General features: G+C 39.5%; 1 protein-coding gene across 1 annotated transcript in view; it reads right to left on the bottom strand.

Annotated features, from left to right (window-relative positions):
* The window catches only part of stat4 (signal transducer and activator of transcription 4), a 99,976-nt gene that overhangs the window by 24,139 nt on the left and 58,277 nt on the right, over positions 1–17,560 (bottom strand). Inside the window, exons 5-15 of the mRNA XM_048534935.1 lie at positions 16,491–16,583; positions 12,471–12,549; positions 10,203–10,288; positions 7,141–7,292; positions 6,890–7,048; positions 5,250–5,342; positions 3,448–3,507; positions 3,328–3,348; positions 3,143–3,236; positions 2,245–2,289; positions 1,059–1,142 (exon numbers count right to left, since the gene is read on the bottom strand). Of these exons, the coding sequence (XP_048390892.1) occupies positions 1,059–1,142; positions 2,245–2,289; positions 3,143–3,236; positions 3,328–3,348; positions 3,448–3,507; positions 5,250–5,342; positions 6,890–7,048; positions 7,141–7,292; positions 10,203–10,288; positions 12,471–12,549; positions 16,491–16,583 (966 nt within the window). The remainder of the gene's footprint in view (positions 1–1,058; positions 1,143–2,244; positions 2,290–3,142; positions 3,237–3,327; positions 3,349–3,447; positions 3,508–5,249; positions 5,343–6,889; positions 7,049–7,140; positions 7,293–10,202; positions 10,289–12,470; positions 12,550–16,490; positions 16,584–17,560) is intronic.

Raw genomic sequence — 17,560 nt, 5'->3', positions numbered from 1 at the left:
GGCTGAAGAATTTGCAATAATCTTCAGCAGCAGTTCTGAGAAGATAGTCCATCTCTGTTTGCTCTGGAAGTCATCAGCATCACAGATGCTAGACTCTGGCCAATTTGATTTATTCTATATTATATGAAGAAATGGCTGAAGACACTGACACTGCAAAGATTATGGGCCTTAACTGAACAGCTTGGCGAGGAGCACAGCTAGTTTTGTAGCACGTCTTCAGTACTTCATCAGAACAGTGCACCTAGCCAAGCTGTTTTAGTACAGCTATAGCCTTGGCATCTACATGGAACATTTATACATACACAAAACAAACTCAGCACTTTCAGTCTACTCTTGATCATCAGTGAAGTGATGGAAGGTGTCAACAATAATGCTATCAGGTGGCACTTGGTCAGCACTGACCTGCCCACTGAGAAGCAGTTTTCATTGTCCCAGTGTTGGATAGCTTTTGACCTCATGATAGTTGTCCAAACATGGACAAAAGTGCTGAATTCCAGAGTTGAGGTGAGAGTGACTACTGTTGACATCAAGGCAGCAAGAAATCTAGCCAGACTAGGCTCAATGGGAGTCAAGAATAAAACCATTTGCTGGTTGTAGTCATTCCTGGCTTTAAGGAAGAAGGTTGTTAGAGTTTTGAAATCTCAGCTCCAGGACATCTCTGGGAGTTCCTCAGGGCCACCAAATTAAGGTGCTTCCCTAATGATATTTCCTACATCATAAGAGAAATAGGGATGTTTGCTGATGATTGCACAATAATTAGGACATTCATGACAAATATCCTGCTTTGGGCTGACAAATGATAAGTAACATTCATGCCACACAAAAACCAGATAAGGACCATCTTAAAAAACTGAATGTAACCAAGCCCATGACATTTAATAGCATTACCATAACTGAATATCCCATTATTAACATCTGATTGCCAATGGCCAGAAAGTGAACCGGACCAGCCCTTTAAAAACTGTGGTACAAGAGTGGGTTAGGAATCCTGCAGCACCTTCGTAAGCTGATGTGATGTTATTGGTGTAATCTCCTGATAAGTGCATGAATGAACTTACCTCTAAATCTATGACCAAATCTTGATGACAAAATTGTGTCTCAAAATTGATTGAATGAAGCTCCTCTGTCACAATCAGAGGACCCTGCAAAATTAAGGGAACAACAACAACAGTTAGAAAAGTGACAAACAAAAAGGAAGACTTGGTAAAATGAACAAGTGGCTGAATAAAAAATCATGTTGATCAGAATTTAGCACAAGGCTCAAGAAGGGATGATTGTTTAATATTAATCAATTGAGGTATACATTAGACAATGTGATGTTTAATACAGCTTGAATTTAAGGTTGTTGTCTGGAATACTTTTGTCAATAAATGTGTAATGAATTTGAATCAAGCTGTTAAGACACTGAGAAAGAAAACTATATTGTACAATATCAGTAAAATGCATGAACTTGCATTTGAAACTTCGCATAGATATTGACAGCAGAGAGCTTGGCAACTCAGTTATGTTTCTACCTTTTTCTCAGTTGAGCAATCCAAAACTAAACTCATTGTACTCCAACCTCCTCACAGTCCTGAATATTCCTCTACTTTGATTAGATAATTTTTCTTAAAAAGGTGTAATTCATTTGGTTCCACTCTTCTCTGATAAAGCATTTCACACTCCAACACTGCATTGGGTAATGAGACGTATTCTTACCTTTCAGCTTACTTGCCATCATGTTACTAAAATTGATGATTGCTCATTACTGACCTTCTAATGAGAAGAAATAATCCTTCTGATTAAGGGTCTCCGGATCTGAAACGTTAACTCTGATTTCTCTTCCCTGGTGCTGCAAGACCTGCTGAGCTTTTCCAGCAATTTCTGTTTTTGTTTCTTATTTACAGCATCCATAGTTCTTTGGGTTTTTTTAAAATAAATAATCCTTCTTTGTTCACCATATCAAAACTATTCAGCATTTTTGAAACCATTCAATTGAATCTGATTTTCGCCTTTTCTGCTCCATTGGAAATAGCCCAGCCTCTTTACCATTGCAGATTTACAACCCAGTCATCCTAATGCATTTATGCTGTTACATTTTCAATATATTTAACAATAATTCATCTCTTAATATCTTAGACTCAGAAGCTTTAAGTATTTGAACTGTGACATGTTACTGTTTAAGGAGCAGCAGAAAATATTCTTCTACAGTGCTGGCTATTTGAGCACAACTCGATTGATTAATAGCGGATTTGAAAGTTTTACCTCATTTCCTTTAGTTCCTGCAGAGGATTTCTGTTCTTTGAGTTGCTGTCAAAACATGCATATATTGAAATAATTATGTTTTCTAATGTTCTCCTAAAGATGCTTGCTTTCAATGCATGTAGATATCAATACTGTGCTATATATTCCATATCAAAGCATTTCAAACAGTGAGTTATTTCTGCAACGTTCTATGTTAACAAAATATAAAAATCATAGACTGGCTGGAATAGAATTCTTTGGTTAAAAGAGGAGCATTGATCATGAAACTAGAAATCCCTTTTCTCCGTTGAATAATTATCACTTTTTTTTAAACTTCTGTCTTATGTAGCAAAGTATGCTATAATATAACATTTTCTAATACTGAACAAGAGAATGCCTTTGAATGGGGTTCAAACCAATACCCTCCTGAGGAAGGATCACTCAACCTGAAACATTAATTCTGATTCCTCTCCACAAATGCTGCAGACCTGCTGAGTTTTGCAGCAATTTCTGTTTTTGCGACTCAGATGTTAAACTGAAACTAAATAAAAGAAGTTAACTCAGGGTAGCGCCTCACTAATCATTTTCCAGTCACCAGACAAGGAAATGAATGTCAACAGGCTGTTTTGGAAGACATCATAGCCACGACCAAACCTGTTCTAATCCAATCATTTCACAATTAGGTCTAGGAACATTTGTGCACCTTTTTCCTTGCTTATACAGATATCCTGCCCAAAGAACCCAATTCAGCACAAAGTAAGAATAAAACTAGGAATTTCTCGGTGGTTAAATGTCATATCAGGTGGTGCTGTATGTATTACATCATCAGGCAATCCTGATTAATGTTTTCAGTCTGGTAGACTGATTATATTGTAGGCATCAAGTGTTCATTTTGAAATGGATAATTTTTTTTTATTACCAGGTGCCTGAATTCCACAGAAAGACTTCCGTTGACTGACTCTTCCATGTTCATTACTTTGCTATTAGTGCCTAATATATTAAATTTGCGATATCTGTGAATGAAGAGCATGTCATTACAATGTGTACAAGAACTTCCAAAATTTTTCAAATTAGTTGTGTAACTTTTAACTTCTTTTCACCTACCCTCTTGCTGTTGAGCTCTCTCTGCAAACAAAAGAAAACAATGAATAGAAAGACCAAAAAAACCCTGCAGAATTAAAATACTATTTTTTAGCTTGAGAAAAGAATATAATTTTAACATACTTGTCAATTGTAGCTTTCACCTTTAGCTGATAGTTCAACTCAGGTAATTTTACCAAAAACCTATAAATCAAAAACAAACTTTTACAAATGGCAATTTGTATATTAGTATTTAATTGAACATTAAGGCATTTCCTGCAGTGTTACTCCCAGATTTATAAAGTTGCAACAGGCAACTCCTCTCTCTGTCTGCCTAGAAAGGGATCAGAATCTAGTTCCTTTATCGCAGTCATAATTTATGTCAAAAAGAAAATAAGCCTTTCAAACTTACTAACATGCAACTACTACAATGCAACTGAAATATTAATAATGTTGCAAACGGACCTTTTTTTAAATTTTTTAAAACTCATGCTCATTCAGGAATAAGATTCTTAGTAAATTTACTTTTACTCAGCCATTACAGCAGGCTGTCTCTAATTCTGAGGAGTTTGTCAGGCTGGGACAGAGTAAAAAGCCAGTGTCCCAAAGTGGATGGAGGCAGGTACTGGGGCAGGATGCTTTATCACAGAATCAAAAAAAAGTGTTACAGCACCGAAGGAGGTCATTCAGCCCATCATATTTTAGCAACTCTTCAAATGAATGTCAATACCTGCGTGTCAATCTCCTGCTTTTTGCCCATATCCTCACACATTACTTTTAAACAAATTGCATTCCGTTCACTAACTACTTGCTGTGTGAAAGCGTATTTTTCTCAAGTCAAATTTGTCCATTTTGCAAATCACCTTAAATTTTTGCCCTTCCGTTCTTGTTCCTTTTACGAGTTTCTTCCTATTCTCCCCATCTAGTCTTCACGTGATTTTGAAAATCTCTACCAGAATTCCTCTCAGCCATTTTCTCTCCAAAAAGAACAGGATAAACTTCTTCAGTCTATCCTTATAATTGAAGTTCCTCATCTGAAACCATTCTTGTAAATTGCTTCTGCAATCTCTTCAGTGCATTCACATCCTACAATGTGATGTGATGCTCAGAACTGTACACAATACTCTGAACGGACGTAACAAGTGTCTTACTTTTGGAGTTGCTACCTTTCCAATGTCTGTAGGATTATCAAGAAATTATAGGTCAGTGGGTCTTGTCAGTTTTGGAATGCCAATTTAAAGGATATTAGTGAGCACCTCCACCATGGTGGCACAATGGTTAGCACTGCTACCTCAGAACAACAGGGATCCAGGTTCAATTCCCCCCTTAAATGACTGTAAACTGCAGTTTGAACATTCTCCCTTTGTTTGTACAGGTTTCTGCCAGGTTCTCCAGACTTCTCCTACAGGCCAAAGATGTGCAGATTAGGTGGACTGGCCATGTTAAATTGCCCTGTAGTGTCCAGGGATGTGCTGGCTAGTGAATGAGCCAGGGGAAATGCAGGGTTAGAGACATATGGTGGGACTGGGTGGGATATTCTTTGGAGTGTCAGTGTCAACTTGATGTGTCAAATGGCCTGCGTCTGGATTGTAGGGATTCTGAAACGTTGGAGGAGTGATTTTCAGGTTAAGACTCCAAATAGGATGATAACTTAAACAAAAATATTTTATGTCAAGCTCCATGATGAATGGCAGTAAATCAGATTTTGGCACTGTAGGGCTGACAGATGAATATCTTTATGACACAGAAACTCACTGGTGCATGCAGATGAAGTGGCTACACACTGATGGCACATTTTCTGATGAGGATTGTGCTGGTGGGCAGGAGGGAGCTCAATGTCAAAGTTACTGCCAGAACCACGGTCTGAGAATATTCAAACGTCATAATGTTACTGAATAAAACTTCATCACAGCATTATTTTATCAACCAGAAAAAAGCACGCTCACCTTAATTTCACAGTGAACTGCACTCCTGTTTTTAGGACCATCGGTCTTTGTGGATGGGTTGGCATACAAGGCTGTCTTTCTACTAAGAAGGAACTGAATAAATTGAACAAAAAATAAAGTTTGTGGCTATTTACACAGACCATATACACTCTGGTTATGTGGATTTGAAATTCTAATTATGATTGTAATCTATTAATTTTAAAAGTTAGATGATGCAAAATGATCATTGTGGTAACACCTCAAGATTACTTGTCCTTGAATTAATACAAAAAGTTACCACCTAGCATAATGCTGAACCAATTAGAGCAGACTTTGTCAATGCCACTGAGAAATAGTTAATGTCAAATCGGACCATAACAAAGATCTTAAACTTGAATTTGGTTTTATTGGGTTAGTAACTGAACAAAATCAAAATCATCCTTACTGCTGCTCCTGAACACACTTCCAGAATTACTGCTGATATGCATGCTTATTTAGACATTGGCTAAAGATAGGATCACACCCAATCATGACCTCTGATGTTAAAGGACCTGTTGATACTCACTGCCAAGGTTCATGCATGAAGAATTGCTATTTTAATAAGGTAGCACAGCTGTTGTTATTGATGAACCATGCCACAGCAGAAGTCACAACCTTCAAAGGAGATGTAGAATTTTTAAGAATCAATTTAATTATCTCGCAGTTTAAGTAGCTGAACCACTGTGGATTTGGGTACAGTGAAGTGGCTGCTTCACTAAGCACAGGTATATTTTTAAACAAATTACAGCTGAACTATATTTGGTAAAATGCATTGGCCTACATGATTTTTATTTCTCTAATTTCACATTTTATCCTATCCTAGATTAAAACTCTGCATCCTATCCTTGAAGAAGTGTAAAACTACAATCACATGCTTGATCAGTGCTGCTCTTTAGTTTAGTTTATCAGGTGCTGCAATTGAGTTGAGTGAGAAGAAACGTTAGAGTACATTTCCCCTGTTTGCATTTTTCTGAACAGAGGTAAAAAGACAGAGATAAACTTAGAGTTGTGTCCATTTCTATGGTGCTCTCCTAGGTATTGGTGGGGCTTCTCTATGAAGCATTACCAGGACTGCACTTGTGTCAGATACAAATTCAGCATTGTTATTTTAGTAAGGTACCAGGGGACGACTCTTTTCTTTATAAATGACTTATTCCACTTAATGTATGACCAATGTAAAGCTGGCGCATGTGCCAAATCTTCCTCAATTTTGCTCAATCCAATGCGATCCAGAGCAAGGTTCATGGTCATTTACATAGATTTACTTTTCCCTCTCCCCATCTCAGGGTGAATAGGAGCACTTAGGCCATCTGGATGCTGACTTCCAGAAGGATCCCAATCTCAAGACGTCCAGAGCACCATTGCTGACAGTTCAAAGTTTCTGCCAGATGCACAGATAGAAAGGTTTAGCAAAAACACCACTCCTACATACACATTGTAACTTCTGGGAAAAACACCAGCAACACCTTTTAAAAGGCAATTAGGGATGGACAATGAATGCTGGCGTAGGCAGCGACGGTCACATCACATGCATGAATTTTTAAAAAAACTATTTTCTGCACCAGAATTTCTGGATTACATATTTTAAAAAGTTGTCTTTTTGTTTTAATCATGGTTTATACCTTTTGATGAAACTGTAAATCAAAATGTTCACTCTTTCTTCCAAATGAGGTCTCTGCAGAGGCATTGGATCTCCTTCATAAGTCACCTTCTGCAGCAGTTCCTCGAGCTTTTTTAGCTGTCTTCGGACCTGAAACAAGCTTTCTGCGAACAACGTAAACCTAGTTCAAAAGAATTTACATCACTCAAGTACACCATATTAAGCATGCATTGTACTGAAAATGGAAAAGAATTCTTATACATTATACCCTACCAATTCTGTAGTTGATCAAGGCAGGTATTGTGTGGACCTCCAATGCAAGCAATTTGCTGTCGTTGTTTCCATTCTGTTAGCTCTTCAAACAGTTGTCTATTCATTAGAAAATCCATTTGGTTTAACAATTCTGTGATTTTATGGAGTACCTCCTGGGTCATACAGAGATTCAACAGTGAGTAGATCCCTAATATCTATGACCTAAATACAGACAGAATTTCACCTCACTAACCATCCTCCACAGATGTAGGTGGCTGGACAGGCACATAATGGGAGCAAGGTGGCCTTGAAGAGAACCTTGGCCCGAGTCTTGCCTCCTCAGCAATTAAGGTCTAGACAAGAAAACCCATTGGGGATATTCTCAATTTGCCATCAATTAACAGGTTCACCAACTGGATGCCTCCTTGATGATCTGCCTTTCTACCAGGCTAGAAAGGAGGCTCGTTTTCTAACTGGATAACCTGACCTGCCGACCAAATTATGAGGGGGAGCTCCAATCATTCCAATCTAAGAGCAATCAGAGACATGGATGGAGGGCAAAAGGGTAACATCTAAAAAATCACGGAAGCAAAGGAAAAGCGTCCCCCACCTTGCTACTGGATCCCCTGAGGTGTAGACCTCGACCAACATTCTTTACCTATCCAGAAGCTGCTGGTGAGGCCTACAATAATCCGAGATGCTTGCAAAGCCTCACCAGTCAAATCTTAAAAAATCAACTGAATTTTCTCAGACATGGGGATGGCAAGTTAGTACATATTTAATATGTCTACCCCTAAGCTGAGATGCAAAATGAAAAGTTGCCCTTCATTGAACGATTGTCGGTGCAATCCAGACCTCAACCACCCATTGTGTGAAAACACTTTTTCCTCACTTCACATTTTCTTCTTTTGCCATTTACTTTAAATTTCTGCCCTCTTTCTCTTATTCCCAATCTCATGACTGGGAACAGTTTCTCTGTATTCATTCTGCCCAGATCCCTGATGATATTAAATGGTTATATTGAGTCTCCTCTCAGTCTTTTCCTAATTTTTTCAACCTATCTTCAACTCAGTGAAACAAGTCTTCAAAGAAACTATCAAACAAAGCCTTCTTTCCCCTCTGCAGCTGAAAAACATTGCTTGCTGAGATCTAAGTGCATTAACTATTGTCAGAACTCAGACGGCATTCATAATGATGCCATCTGGCAACTGTATCATAACTGTATTTTATATAACAATGCTGAACAAATGGTTCATTAGAAATGCTTGGCGATGGGGTACTGCTCTACGGGATAATCTAAATGATTACGGCCAGTCAGCCTAACCTTGTGTGGGCAAACTTTTGGAAAAATATGATCTGACAAAGTATTGAATGCCACTTACCAAGCCATCGATTGGATAAGGGAAGATCATGAGCGGTTAACTTGATTGAATTTTTTCAGGTGACAAAAGTAGTTGATGAGGTTGGTGATGCATTTTGGCCAATAAACTTGTCCACATAAATGTTAGCAAGGTTTTTAACAAGATGCCCAAAGGCAGACAAGCAAAAAACTAAGGCCCATCATTCACAAGAATAATTCTGGGAATGAAAGGCTTGATATGTGGGGGCTGGTCGAGGATTCTAGGTGTGCAGGCAACAGGGTTCAGACTGATGAGCAGGGATCTCACTGAAGCTTACAGAATACTGAGAGGCCTCAATATAGTGGACATGGAGAAGGTGTTTGGAGAAGGAGAGACTAGGACCAACGGCACATCCTCAGAGTGAAGTGATAACCCTTTAGAACTGAGATGAGGGGGAATTTCTTGAGCCAGAGGGGGCTGAACCTGTAGAACCCATTGCTGCAGGAGGCTGTGGAGGTCAAGTCATTGAGTGCATTGAAAACAGAGAGAGATAGGTTCTTGATTAGTAAAGGGATGAAAGATTATGGGGAGAAGGCAGGAGAATGGGATTGAGAATATAAATACTGGACCAGACTCAACTGGCCGAATGGTCAAATTCTGCTCCAATATCTTATGGTCCTATGAACATTAGATGCAATGAGAAATAATAAGTTGGATCTAAAATTGTGTCAGTGTCAGGGAAAGGAAAGGGTAATGATCGACGTGTGTGCCTGAGAGTGGAAGGCCATTTCCAGGGGTGCCTACAGGGCTTAATATCCAAATTCCTTGCTTTTTTGTAGAAAGTGATTTAGAATGAAAATCAAGAGCCATGAATAAGAAGTTTGTGAGTGATACAAAATTAGTTATGTGGTTGATAGCTTCAGGTAAAGATATGGAAGATATCAAAAGACTGGCAAGATGGACAAAAAAATTGACAAGTGGAATTCAATCTGGACAAATGTGAGGTAATTGATTTGGGGAGGGCAAACGCAGTGTAAGAATACAAAATAAAACAGCTGGATGCTGAGAATTGTAGAAGAACAGAAAGACCTGGGCTGCAAGTTCATAAATCCATAAAGTAAGGTGTTGAGACAACAAATGAGGTAACTTCCATTATTAGCTGAGAGAGAGAACACAACAGCATGGAGGTTGTGCTAAATCTGTATAAAATACTAATAAGGCCACAGTTAATGTATTGCTTACACTTCTGATCAGCTCATTACTGGACATATTTGACCACTCAAGAAAGGGTACAGAGATGACTTTGTAATATGTTGCCAGAACTGCAGTATTTGTAAAAATTCGTTCATGGGATGTGAGCATCATTGGCTGGCCAGCATTTATTGCCTGTCCCTAGCTGACCTTAAGAAGGTGGTGGTGAGGTGCCTTCTTCAATTACGACAGTCCACCTGCATGAGAAACACTGAATAGGTTGGATTTATTTTCTTTGAAACAGAGGAGGCTAAGTGGAGGTTTAATGGAGATGAAGGTCTGGAACTCATTGTTCAAAAGGGTGGTCAAAGCAGCAGTTCTTTTTGCTGACAAAAAACATTATGGATATATATTTGAAGGCTGTGGGTCAAGAAGTGGAGAATGGAATGAGTGAACAGCTCTTTTTCAGTCAGTGGAGTCACTGAGGCTGAATGGCCTTAACTGTACCATAACTACAAATGACTCTGTTCATGTTGCATAATAGCAATTTACCTTTCGTTTATGATCCAGTTGATTGAGCATTCCTTGCAACCGAAAAACTTCCTCCTTCACATGAACACTGTTCCTATCACTATGTTCTGAGAAAACAAAGTTAACTCTGATAAAGGCACATGGAAGACACTGACATCATTCTGTGTGTCCATTACAGCCAGTGAGTAACAGTTAAATGGAGCATAATGACCAGAAACGGAAGAATGTCAGAAGTGCACTTTCAAGGGATGACTGCAAGAGGGTGTGGTAGACTCTCTCCTACTTAGCATATTGTGAGCTCAGGAGAGAGGGCATCCACAGTGTGATGACAGGACAGGACTTTGTTTCCACAGGACAGTGTGGAGTTCAATACTACCATGGGCCGATGCAGCTGCAATAGGAAAATTGGTGAGGATGCGGTCAACTACATTCTTCTGCTTGTCAGTTGTCTCACTACCTACTGCAGACACCGACTGGCAGATATGTCCTCCTATTAAGCCATTCTTAGCAATGGAAAATGAAGACCCCAGGAAGATTACAGTCTGGACAAAATCATATGCTCTCCCTATGAGGAACTTGTTGGTGTAGCATTTAATTAGCTGGAAAGATGGTGAATGAAGACCCTGCCACCTTACTGCCACCACCCTATTTGTTTGTGACAGAGTAGCCTGTAGATGGGCCGGATGTCTTTCTGCCAATTCAGGCTCCTAAATAGGCAATTAATGACTGTTTAAAGGCCTCATCCTACCATCAATGGTATTAACCTGGAACCAGGCAGATTGTTATGTAGGCAGCACTCAAGCAAAAATATTGTCTCCAGGAGTTGGGGTGGAAAGGTTAGGTCCCTTGTTCAAAGGCACTCAGCAATTGATCTAAAAGACTGATATAAGCAATGTGAGTTCCTCCCTCCACTGCGACCCCATTCCCACCCTCACTCAGCTGGGCTGAGGGTGATTCCGTAATCTGAGACCTCAGATGGATATAGTAATGGAAGCTGCAAACACCTTCCCAGTGGTGGTGCTAAGCACTGCAGAGCTGCCAGTGTCCGAGTGGCCAACAGCTTTAAGAAGATGGGACTACCAACCCCTTGATTTTGGGGGAAAGCCTATCATGAACCTGTTAAGTGCTTAAATAACACAAGATGGGGTGGGCCTTTTGCAGAAGTGGCAAGCAGGTGGTTTCATTGGTTTTGTGGTCATTGTATGAGGCCTCTATCATCTCCACAGGGTCCCACCCACAAGTAGTATTTAACATGGAGGACTACTGATTCATCTGCCTAAGGAGGGTGGTAGGAGGTAATCAGAAGGAAATTTCTTTGCATATGCATGACCTTCTTTCATGAAATTTCATGCTGGCCAGAGTCAATATTGAAAATTCCCAAATTATTCCATCTTGACTGCATACCACTGTGCTGTTCCATTGGGTCTATCGTGGTGATGGAGGAGTCTGGGACTTTGCCTGTTAGACTGTTGTTCAACTCTTCTATGGGACAGCTATTTCAATTTTGGCACAAGTCCCCAGATGAGTGGTGAAGACAACTTTGGCCGGGTCTACTATTGTTATTTCCAGTGCCTAGCTAGACACAAGTCCTCTGTTTTGTTTTATTTATTTGACGTCTCTGTACGTTTCATGAAACTCAGCGGTTTTTCAGCCATTCCAGGAGGCAGATATTAGTCAATCTAACCAATGGAGTCAGGTGGACCAGACTGTGTTGGAACAGATTTTCTCACCTGAAAGGACACTAGTGAATAATGTGTGGTTTTTAAGAAGCAGACTATCAATTTTAGTCCACATATATTTAAATTTCACTGTGGAATTCATGTCACAGGAGGGTTAGTCTGTGCCTCTACATTAATAATCCAATGATAAATACTGATCTGCTATTGTCACTCAGGTCCTCAATTTCCTTTATTTAATCTGTTATTTCTTTGTTATTTCATTCAGTCATGACAAAATATACTCTTGAATTAAGATGCATTTCAGCCATATAAAAGGCTATCAGAATTATCCAAGATCTGCCACATCCATTTAACAACTGATATTCCTTTAAATATTACTTGCTCTTCATTTCCAATGACATTCTACATGAGTACATTTTGGATTTCCTGGAATTGTTGCAAGAGATGACTCCTGAATAAAACATTTACATCACTGCTGCCAAAGCAGAGAACCCATACTCAATTACTGGCGTTAAGCATCAGCATTAACCCCAATCCAGTTGTATCAAAGCATCACAAGTGCTGGTTCGTGACTGCCCTGGTGAAAACAACTCTGCACTATAAAAAGTACCTTGTGTTTGTAGTGTCTTGTATCTAAAATCAAATTCATCCTGCAGGTCCTCAAGGTTTTTGACATCTTGTTCTACCAACTGTTTCATTAACAAGAAAGGAAAGAAACTTTGGTTAGAAAGATTTGTACAGTTACATTATTTATTTTAATTAATCTTATTTCTTCCCTTAAAGAAAGGCATGAATAGGAGCAGAATTTAAGGGTGAGGATTTATAGCTTACGCTAATATACATATCATGGAAACAGGCTATTCAGCCCAAAGAGTTCATACCAGTGTTTATCAGCATTTAAACCGCCTCTCAATTCCAGTCTTGTACCAGGTACTCCTTTATCTCTTTAGTTTCCCCTTAAAGGCATCTATACTATTTGCTTCAAGCACTGTGTGTTTGAGAGTTCCACATCCTTACCACTTTTTGGGTGATGTGATTTCTTCTGAATTTCCTATTGGATTTCATAGAATCCCTACAGGGTGGAAACAGATCCTTTGGCCCAACAAGTCCACACCAACCCAGAGAGCATCCCACCCAGACCCATCTCCCTATAACACATCTAATCTACACATCCCTGAACATTACAGGCAATTTAGCATAGCCAATCCACCTAGCCTGCGCATCTTTGGGCTATAGGAGGAAACTGGAGCACCCGGAGGAAACCCATGCGGACACAGGGAGAATGTGCAAACTCCACACCGACAGGCAGTCACCTAAGAGTGGAACTGAACCTGGGTCCCTGGCGCTGCAAGGGAGCAGTGTTAACCACTGAGCCACCAAGCCGCCCTTACTTGGTGACCATCTTGCATAGATGACCTCAAGTAGCGCTCACCTTCACAAGAGGGAACATTCTCTCTTGAAACCACTCTAAAATTGTAATTTAATTATTTTGGTTTTAAACAGTTCAGTTAGGCAACCTCTTAGGTTTCCTTTCTAATGAGAAAAGTGACCCAGCCTATTGGTCATTTCCAGAAGTGTATACCCACACATTTCTCATATTATCATTGCAAATCTTCATTGCTCACTTTCCAATGTCTCTATCACATTTTTATAACACAGTGATCAGAACTACTCTTAAGTGTGGCCTTTGGCAAAGTTTGTTGAAGGTTTAGAATAACCTTCCTTGTTTTAAATTCTATCCTTTTAGACATAGAGCCAGATGCTTGTTTTTTTTACCTTATCTACTGTCCCTGTTAACCTATAATGCAAAATTTAGCAACTGATGTGTTTGTATTCCAAGTTCCCTTTGTTCCTCGACCCTACCTAGATTTGCACATTCCAATTAAATCACACTGACAGATGGAGTGATGACTAGAATATTCTGCAATGATCAAGTCTGGAGGTAACTAAATCATGAATGAGGTTTTCCAGCAGGAGGCGGGCTAGGGAAACTGGAGCTGAGTGATGCAATTCAGATGAAAATGGGTGCTGAAAGAGAAAATGTGTGATTCGAAGTTTAGCTCATGGTCGAATGGTAAGGGTGTCTATAATTAGTTAGGTAGCTAAGGTATGCAAGTCGCAGAGAGTTATCTGCCAATCTGTCCCTTTTTAAAACTTTTTCATGCAATGTAAACAATACTGGTAAGGCCAATTTTGGTGGCCATCCCAAGCTGACTTTGGAAAGGTGGCTGTGAATCATCTTCTTGACAACAATTGACATAAATCTAATAATTCTTTATGGCATTCCATATGTGCAAGGTTCCCATTCAAGTTTCAATTTATATATTTGAAGAACAACTTAGACGGCAGGTTGTTATTGTGTCTATTGTTGTGTGGGCATCTTCAAGTTTCAATATCACAAGAATAATGTTCCCATTTGCACAGCACAGGTCAGCATTTTATATAAGTAAACAGGTAGGCAAAAATATTAAGACTCTTAGGTGTTTTCCTACTAGTCATTTGTTCTGTGCAAGAACTGAAGGGAGTAGGGGAATCCGGTGGCTTTGTTCTTGACTCAAGGCCAATACCATTCCACTCTTTGGTATTGTCCCACTTCAACCTCACTGTCACACAGGCATTTAGACAACCACACAGACATCGCCTACATAGTACATTTCCAAATAAATAGTTTTGAAGGTAAGTTGTGCAACTGAAATTAAATTTGTTTTTCTCTCATTACAATCCTGGAGGGACATCATTACACCAGAGTGCATCACACATCATCCGGCCGGATGTTCAGTGTGTGAAAGCATTTGTATAGCTTCGCATACTGGAGGATGCAGTTAGTAGGTTTCAAAATTAGCACTGGGTAAAAATAAGCAGAAACGTGGAGAGGAGTTAACAGCAGTGGAAGAATGTTAGAATACACAACACACACACACTTCGCACGCGCGCGCGCACACACAGACACAGACACACACCTAGGTTGAGAGAACCATTGTCTTTATTATATGCTGCCACCAACTTTGGAAACACACCAGAAATCCACTGGATCCTACATTTTAACAGTGATTAGATTTCAAACATCTGTCCTTGGTTGTAAAGCAAGTTAGGACGTTTTGAATTGTTAAAGTTCCTACATAAATGTAAGTATTGCCCCTTCCCATAATTGATTCTCCCCACCATTGTTAGAAAAGCTTTTGAGGTCAAAATTTCAAGAAGATAATGTAAATCCATCAAGGTTAGTCTCAGGTACAAGCGTTAAATATTCTGTCCCCCTGCCACTGCCAAATTCACCATACATGTTCCATTTGTGACTGTTCCTCAACTTAAGCATCAATGAGCAGCCAAATCTTCACTCTTTTATCTTCAGTTATCTCTGCCCTTGCTTTCTGAAAATGTTGCCTACCTCACTGGGTACACATTTATAAGCACCAGACACCCTTAGCCACTACAGCCAGAAATTCATTGAATATGGTGTACTGGGATCTAAGTTAATAACATAGTTGAATCTACTGCCCACTACTGATGTCCCTCTGTGTCTCTTGGAACAACAGTAAAATCTCCATGGGAATTGCTGAAGGTAAGCATGCAGGTGCAGCAGGCGATAAAGAAGGCAAGTAGTCTGTTGGCCTTCATTGCAACAGGTTTCGAGTGCCCAGGCAGGGATGTGTGGTTGCGGTTATACAGGGCCTTGGTGAGGCCACACCAAGAATACTGCATGCAGTTTTGGTGTCCTTTTTCTGAGGAAGGATGTTCTTGCTGTCGAGGAAGTCCAGCGAAGGTTTACCAGGCTGATTTCGAGGATGGTGGGTCTAATGTATGAGGAGAGATTGACCAGGTTGGGATTTTTTTTGCTAGAGTTCAGACGAATGAGGGGGAATCTCATAGAGACTTGTAAAATTCTAACATGACTGGAGAGCATAGATGCAGGGAGGATGTTCCCATTGGCGGGTGTGTCCAGAACCAGGGGTCATAGATTGAGGAATCAGGTTGGAGGATTTAGGACGGAGATGAGACATCTCTTTACCCAAAGAGTGGTGAGCCTGTAGAATTGATTATCACAGGAAATAGTTTATGCCAAAACATGGAACGTATTCAAGAGGCAACTAGATGTAGCATTTGAAGCGAATGGAATCAAAGGTTATGGGGAGAAAGCAGGATTAGGCTATTGAGTTGGATGACCAAACATGATCATCAAGAATGGTGGAGCTGGCTCAAAGTGCCGAATGGCCTCCTCCTGTTCCTACCTTCTATGTTTCTATGTTTCTACCTATTTCAGAATAGATTAAAGATAGAATATGTAAATGTTTGAAGTGTATTATCGTTCAACTACTCGTTGATGAACATTTAGCATCTAATGAGTCCTTACATTTACTTTCCTTCCAGTTCCATTAACTTACTTAGACATGGATGACTGTCAAATAACTTTCTAATGCCTGCACCAGCCGTGTGAAATCTGACTTACTAGAGGCACGTCACAGGAAACTAATGTTACTGTATTCACAATTTTCCAGCACGAATTGCTGAGAAAGAAGTTGTTTTAGCAGCATCTGGGTCTTAAGGATTTCCCATTTTGTTCCCCAATTCACGCACATTCACCTTTTGGATAAAATAAGTAGACTCCTCTATAGGTTCACAATTAACATACCTGTGTATTGGCCTTAATAGCAGTCATTCTGTGTTCCAGACCTCTTTGCCTTTCTGAAATCATGGAGCTCTGTAGTAACTTTTCCTCAAGCCCCTAGTATACATAAACAGGATTATAAACAAGATTAAAATTTATAAGACATAATACGCCAATGAATGAAACAGGATTTGATTACCTCAGCTCAATTAATTGATGGTATAATGGTGTTTTTCACCAAATGAAAGTAAATTTCCAGAAGGTGATTGATAAGGTACTGTATATTAGGCATATGTTGAACAAAGAACCCAAGGTGTTGGAGGCGTTATTTTAACATAAGTACAGTATTATACTGTATTGTGATAGGATTCTAAATAATAGAAGTCAGCATTGGGATAAGAGGAACATTTTGAGGATGCGAACCAATGGTGTGCCACAGAAGCAGTGCTAGGGCTACAATTATTTACAATATATTAATGATTTACATGAGGAAAGTAAATGTACTAAAGCCAAGTTGGAGGATGAAAATAATCTCGCCGTTGTGCCAGGCATATGTAAGAAGACAAGTGGTGACTTTGAACAAAGTCCCAAATACAGCTTTTAAAAAGGATTCTAAACAATTATTTTATCTCAGGGCTTCCTTTTCTAAGTTTGCGTATGCTCGGAGAATGGCTCCACACTTGGAGGCATGTGAACTTGAAAGCTGCATCTAATTCCATAGCTGAGGCACACTATTTGCAATTGATAAACGATCCACCTGATCTTGTAAATAGGTCCAACAGCTGATTTAACTATTGTTCCTGGGGGTGAAATATGGTGAGGCTGGAAAGGGCAATAGCCAATCAGAAAAATGACATGTAGAAATAAAATCTGATGTATTTTACAATCAATGCAACAGCTAATGTTCAATATAGTTGATCCTAATGCTAAACAGCAGAAATATCCGTGTACGTGCTTGGAGCATCAAGCAAGTATATACATGACAATATTCAATTGTCAGAATTTTGATGTGCAGTCTATTTCATTTTAAACACTTTGCAATAATGCTGACTTTAGATTTGCAGGCAATGGTATTGACTGCCAATTACCTCCTC

This window comes from Stegostoma tigrinum, chromosome 7 (genome assembly GCF_030684315.1).
Source record: "Stegostoma tigrinum isolate sSteTig4 chromosome 7, sSteTig4.hap1, whole genome shotgun sequence".
Taxonomy (NCBI): Eukaryota; Metazoa; Chordata; class Chondrichthyes; order Orectolobiformes; family Stegostomatidae; genus Stegostoma; species Stegostoma tigrinum.
The sequence above is the reverse complement of the archived record's forward strand: the minus strand, read 5'-3'. Positions and strand labels throughout refer to the sequence as shown.